Genomic DNA, 11547 nt, shown 5'->3' with positions numbered 1-11547 from the left:
ATACTTAATCACTATGACCGTACAAATTGGCAAGGCAGCAAACAATCTGAAAATAGAAGCGGAAACTTTATGATTATTTGAATACAGCTTTGATTTAAAGGTTGGCAAACAGACATTTCATTGAGTACAAAATTGTGCAATGTGTTCGACGATGCGTGTTGTGTAAGATTGATTATGATACCTCGATTGAATTTTGAAGAATCACCGTTTAGGATGCTAACAATGCTTTTTAAACTTTTAATTATAATAAATTACCTTTATTTATTGGCCGATGTCTTAAATTTTAATGAGGAAAGAAAGCACACATCGGATGCTCTTTGGCCACAATGGTTAAAGTTATGACCGCCGATGCTTTAAATAGGTTTTGACACTTAGCTCATTCAGCTTTTGTATATTCACTAATTTCTTTGACATAAAGCATGCTAATTCTTTGTGATATAATTGGTCAGTCTGACATTAATGTTAAAAAGAGAGATAAAGAATCACAAAAAATCTAAAAACCTCAAACTTAAAAAAAAACAGTTTGATTGAAACTATTCATGGAAGTACAAGAAAGTGCAATCTTCTGTCAACGTCCTCGGGATTAAATATTTAAACATTGAAACTATGCTATTTCAAATTTATTTATATCCACTGTTACCGGAACTAAAATGATTTTTATACATTTGCCTGTACAACGTTTAATATTTGACTGTTGTCTTTCTAATACAGAAGGTAAATATCTTGGTGAGGCTGTTAAGATTTGAGGAAGAGAAGTTGTTATTTGGGTCAAAGTCAAAATAACCAGACTGAGAAGAAAGAATTTTACAATTTTGCTTTTTCCACCTTTATTTATGAACTTGTGTTTTCAATATATGGTAGGTAGGCACGAGGTATGACCCAAAAATTCTCGGCCCGATATACTTCTAGCCACTACACTGACATTTACACATGATACCTCGATACCGATATCTTATTGACGATTACTGACCGAGTAAAACGCGGTTTTACACAGATTAAGTAACATAAAACATACATTGATCAGTAGAGGGGTGTGTCATTTAGACTAAATGGAAAAAGATGGAATCAGAGCCGTCATGAAGTTTTGAAGGCAATGAAAATGTCGTGAAAGCAGTTAATGAGTTCTTTGAGGACCAAAGTAGAGAGTTCTATTTTGAATGGTTAAACAATTTGGAGCACAGGTAAACAAAGTGCATTGAAGTAGAAGGCGATTATATGGAAAAGTAAGACCAATAGTTGGGTTCTCTTGCTACCGAAAGTACAACGGATCAAGAACATTTTGATCCATCCTCGTACTTTAGGTGTAGTGAGGTATGACATGAGTTCATGCTACTGATGCATAAACAGACTGTTACATATTTAGTCTTACAGCTTCTATTTAATAATGTGATAGCCTACGGGACGTCGGTGGTTCTACACAGGTGCCCGTTCGTGCCAAATGCCCTATACTGTGTCGATGTGACGTAAAACCCAACCAAACAAACAAACAAATAAATAGGCAAATGAGTAGGTTCGTAGAGCAGCTTTAAGCGATATTCTTGTTTAATATTTTGAATCTTATTAGGCCATTTTTATTTGTTTTGCAGGGTCATCACAAAACAGTGGAAACACGAAGTCATGCAGACCAAAAGATACAGAGCAAACTGTATGTACATTTGGATGTTGTGGTAACGAAGGGAATGCTGCAAGATGCTGCAAATTTTCAGAACATAGCAGTTTTGTCATAACGGGTTTGGGATTACTATGCCTAGCTGCTCTTGTGATAGGATTTTTTGCTTATGGAGCAGGAAGTGGAAGGGAAGCTCACTGCAATCACTGCTGTAACTGTTACAATTGTTGTCACTCTATTAAAGCAAGTATATGTTGTTGTTGTCCATAAACATTCATTAAATGAAAATGTAAAATGACACCAAGATAAAAACAAAGCTTACTATTAAAAATAAAACAATTACCAGGTGTTTGAGTATCTACACAACTGAATCAGACTAAAGCTAGACATAAGTGTCTACAAATTAAAGGATTATACATACGATACCATTTGTAAATACATAAGAAGATTTTCGCCATCCAATAGTACGAATATTTCTGGATTCGGTAAACCGGTGATCCGAGATCGTATTTCAAAGTCAGAAAGTGTTAAAGTTGATAGAGCACAAGTCGCCTTCAAGTATTTTTAAAATAAGTATAGTGAACATTATATACGAAGTAAATATAATAAAAAAAAAATCAAAATCATTTAAGTATCACAAATAACGACAAATATTAACGGGAAAACGCTTTATTCATATCACTTTACATTTGATCCTATCCCGAATATCGTTGGTCTCGTGTCACGGATTATATCATCTTGTGGTACAAGGAATAACCTTGATGGAAGAATTCCGACCAAACCTAATGGCGGAAATGCGAAGAAGAAGTACAAAGGTTGATGTTTTGTTCAATTATCTTCTGGAGGCTTTCTGCTATATATCGATATAACTCGAAGGATTTTGTAGTATTTGATTGTATTGATTTTTTGATTGCATGAGATTTTGTACAATTAATATATTGCTAAATTATTGAAATTTTAATTCATGTCAATCAAACGATTCATTTTAAATACAACCATATGACATGTTCTTTTGATTATATTTTTTTCCAACTTGAACGAAAATAATTCCTTTAAAAACAAATTCAAGACCTACCTTGGATACAATTTTCTAATCTCATTACGCACACATTAAGATCCCGAATATTATAATTTATGCCATAACTAGAAAATATACGAATAGGCTAGGACATTCATGAATACTCTTTAAACAATGTTTTGTTTATATTTTGAAAACGAAACTACATACTTGTTAAAACAGTTGCCTCCAATGCCATTTTGTTCCTGGGGTTATTGCCGTCCGTCGTATACTTGTAAGCCCCTTAGGGTATCGTTTGGTATACAAATCAGTGTCGACACATTTAAAAAGTACTTGCAAGACCAAAAATACTGAAAGATCCTCGAAAACGAATTGTGCCAAATTTTGATGTCGCAAACAGTTCACGTCATAAATTTGTCGATCACAAATGCATTTATTACCGATTCTTCCATGTCCTTACCATTGATGCTTTGGCGTAAGCCCTTAGTCCAGAGGAATAAAAGTCATCACACAACTTTAAATACGATGCGCAAAAAAACTGGCCTCAGGTAAATTATTTAATAAATTGTTTATATTCTTAGAAAAAACAAACATGAATATATTTTTTTCATGACATGGTCTTCATTTGGTCAGATTTAAAACAATATTGCTTGCTTGCTTTAACAAGTGCGCAACATCTTCATGGCCTGACCCTTGAACTTTCCCTGAAGAATTTATGATACGAAAACATTCACGTAATCTTTATTTATAATAAAGATATGTTATCATATATTTCTGCGTCAGTGCATACCTTCTACTACTAAATCACTTTTTTCTCGGATGATAAATATTTAAAAGATAGTAAAACATTGTCGTTAGAATAGAGTGTTACATACCATTATGTAAAATGATGTCACGCAACCATGACGTTGATCACTTAGAAACACATTAGAGAAATAAACGTATTTCCTGCGGCTTATTGTCCTTAGTAAGTTGCAGTGGTTGCCATTGTGCTTAATTGTTCAAAATTTTTCTTAACACAGATTGTCCAAAAATGATATGATGAAAATGACAGAGGTTCAGATGTTAATATATGCATATTTTTTATTAACAATTAGTCATTATCGTCGTACAAAACGATATATTCAGCTCAAAATTCCTACTTAAATGTGACAGATTGCTTCTAAATTGTCATATCTGGGTCAGCAAAACAATTAAGTGGTATCAACGCTGTCTTGCTATACAATGTTTTTTTTTAAATCTTCCAGTTGTTATTGTCATGGTATTAAGTCCTATGAATTTAAAATCCAGCATATAACTTATAAAAGATTACATATAATGTCTCAATCACATACAATATGGTACAGGCATATTATGGAGCTATATAGTAATAAAAGCGAGTACATCAAGATACTATATTTACGTACACATATGCACTGTAAACAACAAATAAATAAACATGACAAACAGTCAGCAAGAGATCTTTATTGCTTATACTACATAGATTTGCCATCGTTTTGAAAGAACAACCCTGTACAGTACGTTTAGTGTACGTTCCAAACGGTTTAAAGTGTATGTTAATGGGTGCAAAACAAAAGCTATGTCATTCGTTTTAAGGCACATTATGCCTCAGACAAATGAAGACAAACATAAGTTCGATAAAGTTAAAATAATGTTTACAGAGCATTAAGAGTATAACATAGTTCTGAAAGTGAAATTATGTTTCATAAAGGGCACACAATACTATTTATGACCCTAAGGTTACATACTAAAGGTGAAGGCCTTGTGGTTTTTGACAAGAGGATTTTTTTATATAACATTTAAATCGATAATCCTGCTGACAGGGCTCCTTTTGATCCAAGTGCCAAAATTCGAACAATCTGTGTAGAGGACCACTAGATGATGTTACATGCCAAATATCAAAGCTGTAGGCCTTGTTGTTTTTGACTAAAAGAATTTAGAAAATTTGAATAACCCTCATGGCGGAGCCCCTTTTAACCCTAGGTGCATTATTTGAACAATCTTTAAAGAAGACCACTAGATCAAGTGACGTACAAAATGTCAAGGCTCTAGGCCTTTAGGATTTTGACAGTCAAGAAGATTTCCCTATATAACTTTATAAAAAAAACTGATGAGCCCTCTGGCATGACACCTTTTGATCTTTGGCTCAAGATTACACCATTTTGATGGTACGATTGTGACAGCGCGATGGTGGAGAGCGCGATGACTCGATGGTACGATGGTGAAAACGTGATATAATATCACTTTTTCACCATCGTACCATCGCGAAATCGCGATTTCACCACAGTACCATCGTGTTTTCACCATCGTACCATCGTTTTTTTATCATCGTGTCATCGTACTATCGCATTTTCACCACCGTACAATCGTGCATAACAGGTAAGGGAGGAATAAAAAATCACTATTGTCCAAACGGAACACCGTATATATACACTATCAAATCGTCATGTATAGTATAACATATATTGAATCGGGTTTTCTCGAACATATTTATACATAAAAAAGACAATTCTGGAAAATCCAGTTGTTAATAAAAATTTAATCAATGATATTGCATGATCATATTACATGTTTCAAAAGTTGCGTATAAAAGTTGCCTGTGACATATATGTCAAAGTCTTCGGTATTACGCAAGATTAAATAATCCATGCTAGTCTAGAATATTCGTCTGAAAAATAATATACATTCACTATACATTGTAAGGAGAGGTGACGGCTTATCAAACAAAGTAAGTGCCATTGTTTAGTAATATGAAAGTTCATTGTTTTTAAAGTACTATCCAATACAGATGACTTTTACTGTTAATACAGATGACGTTTACATTTTCCTTACAATGGCGATTTTGCAAAGCAGATGTCTAGCCCTTATTCAGAAAGACTGTATTATTACTTGAAACGCCTACATTACTTTGACATGTATGGCATTGTAGACATACCTCAAGAATGTATATAAATACAATGTTATAAAGTCCGTATGCAACAGAAAGCAGTTTCTAAATCGCTAAATATATAATTTAGTTTCATGAACAACATAATAAAATATTATGCAGTTTCAACAAATCCATTCTATTTCAGTAAATTCTGGTGCAATATGTTATCATTATTTACATTAAAGTTTATCTTAATAACATGCACCTAACATGTTTGCTGTATGCACAAATAAAGTAGTAAGAAATTTTGTTTCATTCTTGAATAATTGTTTGAAAACAAAACAACCTATTTTGTTATGTTTGAATCGAAATAATATCTTCTTGTTGTTTTGTTGTAAAAACATATATCAGTTCGGCCACAACGGCCTTCGTGGTAAAAATATATACAACAGGTAGTTGGCAGACATGCGTGAATCGCATAACACCTTCAATAAAAGCACAATTCTAAAACACATTTGAATATTTGGATTCATTCAGCAGAAGTACAATCTGTACCATAGTGAATTGTCTCCTATTGAAATAACCTTAAGGTATACATGCCAAAGCTATTTTGACGAAACCAAACTTTATCTCCTTAATGACAATATATTTCTTCAGTTAATCGATAAACTTGACCTTACCTATTAACATATTAAATAATTCATAATTCCCTAGAAAGTCGCTTAGCATTCTTCGAGGTTTTTCACTTAATGCGATACAGCTTGCCAAATGGAATGGAATTTTAGCTTTGTAAACATACAATATGTATTTATGTTAATGTTTTATATTCTTAATGTTTATATTTTATGTTATACATTTTTATTACAATTTTGCTCTATCATCTAGAGTTATCATTCTTGTTCACTGCACACCTCCTGAGTGAGATCTATCCATCTATGAAGTTTCATGTTGATATCTCAAAGGCTTTTTGAGGTATGCTCTGGACAAAAATAAAGTTTGAAAAATAACAAAGGGCAATAACTCAAAATTATGCAGGGTGGAGCTCCTCAATATGATCTATCCACCTATGAAGTTTCTGGATGATACCTTAAATACTTTTTGAGATATGCTTCGGACAAAAATGACGGACGGACGCCTTTCGGTGGGGGATAAAAATGTACAATGAGCAATTATAACTTATTTCATCTCTGACATATACATTTAACTGTCTTCTGCAAGACTAAGTTTCGTTTTAACTTAATCTTTATAATTTTTATTAAAACAGTGTTGAATGTGTTTGCTTTTGTAATTGTAAAATTGGGCTTTTCTCCAAATGCATCACCCCATATACCAGTCATAGTTTGGTATTTTGTTCTTTCAATAACAGAACAATTCATAAGTCAATGTTCCGTCATTCATTCATGATTATTTTATTTTATGTGTATCTAATTATCAGAATACCCTGCCTTGTGCGTTTTAAATTATGTACCAATGCGTGTAGGAGACCAACGCATAGCTCCCATACTGACCTTTTGTATTAAATCAGATAAATGGATAGCTTACGATAAAAATTCACATATTTGTTAACAAAAGAGAGTATAGTAACGGTCGTGGTTCAGTTTTATTAAGTTACCATCTAACGTTAATCGAATAAAAGGTCAATGTAAGCATAAATCAATTGTTTAGCTTTGAAAAGAAATCCAATTACCGCCATAGCTTACTGTACTTCGAACCTATTTATCCGCCTCACGCAAAGACTAAATTTGACTGCAATTATGAATTATTAATGAAACAGCCCTTTTACACAATGACGTTTTTTGTCCTAATTTTATTCTCCCTCAGACAGACGCTACTTCTAAACGAATAATGAATTAACCAACGCATGAACGTTTTTAAAGACATTTTAAGCGGGAAAAATAATATCCGATTTTTTTTTCAAATTTAGGTTTTCCAATTGAACGAAAAAAATCGCTTATGAGTAATTCTTGACGTATAAGGTTAGCAAATCTCTTCAGATTGACAACATGGTGAAACGCCGGATTATATCGTTTGGTTTTCTAATGCTTTTCTTCTGCTGCGGTGTTGTCAGTAAGTGTTATATTTTCTACAGTCATTAAATACCTGTACCTTAAAATTGATTTTCTTCATGTTTATATATATTAACGAATGAATATACAATTTGCACAAAAACGTTTGTAAATAAATATGATTGATTGTGAAATACATATTACAAACTCGTTGTCACTGTTAGAGTTATTTAGCGGCAGTATTTTAAAAATTAACATTGAAACGAAAAAACGTTAATTTCCTTAACAATTTTGGTGAGGACTTGGTTAATTTTCATGATTTAAATAAACAAGTTGACAATTCCATGCACACCGTATTACACAAAATTTAATTGTATAATTAAAAGAGAGTTTAAATAAATCGTAGTTACAATGGTGTTATAAACATTAAATTTTGTAGATATGTGATGTCTTAACATCATAGATAACAATATTCAAACTTTAAAAACGGGACAGGAGAACAACATAAGATTCACGTGCGTTTAAGGCACAAAAAAAATCTCAAAATTAATAAAAACCTTTTTTATGATGTTAGATGAGGGCATGATAGATGTTTAATAGTATTCGTAAATAACAGCGTTGAGTTTGAAAAGATATGATGGAATCCTGAAAGCAGTACTTTTCCTTTTATTCAAAATGTTAAATTACACACTCTTTTTTCATGGCAAAAAAGCAAAAGATGACATATGGCCTATGTAGCTAAAACAGACCATTCCGTTAAAAAGATGACACACACGCGTGCGCACGCATAAGCACGCACGATCTCCCTCTCTCTCTCTCTCTCTCTCAATTCCAAATTCCATTTTATTTAGTTCAGTCCATTGTTTTCTCGTTTAGGGCATACGCGTTCTATTACCGTACTTGCGGACCATACGCCGCTTTTTTGGCACGGAAGTGTCACATTGAATGTTCTATGATAAAAGTCATATGAACACATCTGCTGATGTTTCTAAATTCAAAATTGTACCATTTCGTGTTGAAATGTTGAATTCGGCTTAAGCCGGTGCTAGGGTGTTGACGGTAGCCATGAACAGTCTCAATCAAACCGAGTCTGTAGCAATTTCCAATTTGCCGATTAGAGCTTTCTTTAGGGATTCTTATTTTCTGTATTTTGAATGAAAACAATTTTCTTTGAAGCATAGATTGAAAAAATATTCCCCATGGTGTATTGCACCTTTATGTACTGTATGTCTCTCGGTCATCTAATGACGTTATTAAATAAGGTACGGCTACAGTAAGTTAACTTTCTGGCCTAAGATAAAAATATTTTGGAGAACACAATTTAAATGATTTCATCTGTGATACATGTACTTCGTGTTGTTTTCATTGCATACATTGTTGTTCTTCAATTTTAAAACATTAATGCAGTCCGGCTTTAGCGGTACCTAGATGTAATACAACATAAAAATGTATAGAATATAACATGTTTATTCAAACGAAACATGCCTTATCATTTTAAACATGAAAGCAGTAACAAAATGAAACTCCTAAGTAAGTTATTGTATTTTTAAGAATCAAACAAAAATTACAAAATAAAATGAAATGTTATTGACGAGCTCAAATTTCTCACAATCAATTTCTCTTAACTTTATTTGATGTCTAGGATCGTCTTCAATCAATGTCAACCAGTATTCATGTAAAAGTCAAGATAAAGAGCGACTCGAGGAGTGTGCATTTGGATGCTGTAAAGATAGTGGAATTTCTAGATGTTGTACATTTTCACAGGATGTCACTCCTTCCCTGATAGCTTTTGGAGTAATCTGTTTAGCTGTTTTGAGTATAAGTCTTATCATTGCTGTATCTGGAGGCGAAAAAGACAAAGGGAGCTCTAGCGAACAAAATGGTGACAATGGTTGTTGCCATTGTCACGACTGTATGAAGAATAATTCTTGTTTTAAATGATGAAGAAAATGTCACTATTATATAAACAACAATTAAGCACGTCTTTGACAAACTGAGTTTGTATTTATTTACAATAGTCAGCATTACATATGTGTCATGTTATTTCAGAGAAGTTAAGTGTTTCAAAGTGTTTTTTTCTGATACAATTTCTGTATTTGTATTAAATCGTAACATTTTTTATTTGGTAAATCGGAAAACAAGATGAGTAAATGATACCAACATGAGAGTGCAGTCTTATTAGCAGTTCAATAAAGGAAATCATACAAGCCATATAATTTGGACAATATGCACACTTTAACATGCCAGTTGAACATGCAAATTTGATTTGATACCAATTGGCCGACATTTCGACCAAGTGTCATACATTTTAGTGTTTTACTGTTATCAAATGTTGACTTTGTGTTAGTTTTGTGCCTTATATGTTATATAAAAAAAGCATTAAAATTGAATAAAAATGTGCAGAATTCAGGATACATATTTTTAAATTGATATAAATTAAGTAAACTTGGATTTCGACCTGTGACATACATGATTAAATTTGAAAGTACTATAAATTATAATGAGGTTTTCTTGTGATTATTTACCTTGAAATGCACATCAGTTTATTTCTCAGTTGACCTAGATATTGACGTAAAAACTGTATCCGATGCAAAATTGAGTATTGATATCAACTGACCTAGATTTTGAGCAAGTTAGCTTTTCATTGTTTTGCTGCTAATACAAGGTCCCAAAATCACCACTGTATAAATACATCTGCGAGTGTTTCTATTTTCAAGATTGGAAAGATTATATAATTTCAATTTCGGAAATCGACTTTTTAATTGCTTGATACATTGACACATTTTTAGTCATGCTAATATTGAATTTGTAAAAAACTACTAATGTGCCAATGTAGCTATCATAATGTAATTATATTCAAAATTTGATTTTATTTGTAAACAATTTACCGTTGTTCGTTGTTTGGTAACATAACGTTGAGCGGTAAGATTCATTATGCCGACACTGTAGTAAATTTATGAATAAACCATAATTTTGTTTATAACAGTAAGAGTATCCTACCAAGTAAAAAATACAGTTATACATGTTACGCTTTTAAATTACCATGAACTATTACTATACTAGATCTAAATATTTTAACAAAATGAATCTTCAAACAAAATGTGAGCTTTTCTTATCTTTATCAAAGGAGAAACTTCATATGGAGACCAATCGAACGTCGCTACGGACTCACAATCAGAGATGTTCAATGTTTGATCCTTGAAGAATGTTGGACACGGCATAATTATTCTTAATATTTTGTAGAAATAATGATTAACTTGCCTCAGTGTAAATATTAGTCATATGGCTACACAGTCAAAACATAAAAAAATCATATTAGCACTCAGGGACTAAGTTTTGCAGCTTAAATATCTTTGACATTTGTCAGCAAGGTTTCTACGATCATTTAGATAAGGTTCAAATATAGGTTATCTTGGTCAATAACTAGGTCACATAACTAAAACTGAAAAAAAGCTTAATACTCTAGAGGAAACATGTATAACTTTAATATATTTATTTGTTGTTTCTTTATTATTATTTCTAGCTAATAATTGCTTTCGGTTACCTCGAGTCTAAAGCTACAGTCCGTGATTGTTTTTTTGTGTTTTTTTTTCAGGCCCCACATGGGGTAACCCAATTTATTCGCTGCGTCATATAACCATTTGTGGGTCGAAGCACATCCTACAGTGGTTTAAAAAAATCCATAGGAACGGGTATACAAGATGTGAAACCAATGTAGTGAAAGAAAAGAAAAACAACACTTACAAAAAAAAAAAAACAAAGGGGAAAAAATCACACAAAAAATAACATCAACAATAAAAAGAGACGAGGACGACAATGCATTCACACTCGCACTCATAACTGTATTTATAACAAATAGTTTCAAAAGCATCAACATTATATAAAGTCCAATGCATGCTATTTTGGCTTGAATTATTTCTTAATTACATAAACTCAAAACAATACTTTTCAGTGTAGAAATAAGATTTTCTCAGCTGACGTTTTTCTTTTTAAAATAAAGACATACATTTTCTAAAAGACTCAAAATTTTACCAATATTTTGTAA

General features: G+C 32.3%; 1 protein-coding gene across 1 annotated transcript; it reads left to right on the top strand.

The window, feature by feature from the left end:
- Positions 1–7323: 7323 nt before the first annotated feature.
- On the top strand, positions 7324–10007 carry LOC132756908 (uncharacterized). The gene is made up of 2 exons (XM_060748050.1): positions 7324–7563; positions 9145–10007. The coding sequence occupies exons 1-2, from the start codon at positions 7500–7502 to the stop codon at positions 9441–9443; spliced, it is 363 nt and encodes a 120-aa protein (XP_060604033.1). The 5' UTR covers positions 7324–7499; the 3' UTR covers positions 9444–10007.
- The last annotated feature ends 1540 nt before the right edge of the window (positions 10008–11547 follow it).

Source organism: Ruditapes philippinarum, unplaced genomic scaffold, assembly GCF_026571515.1.
Source record: "Ruditapes philippinarum isolate M1 unplaced genomic scaffold, ASM2657151v2 ctg5132_1_1_1_1, whole genome shotgun sequence".
In the NCBI taxonomy this organism is placed as follows: Eukaryota; Metazoa; Mollusca; class Bivalvia; order Venerida; family Veneridae; genus Ruditapes; species Ruditapes philippinarum.
The sequence above is the reverse complement of the archived record's forward strand: the minus strand, read 5'-3'. Positions and strand labels throughout refer to the sequence as shown.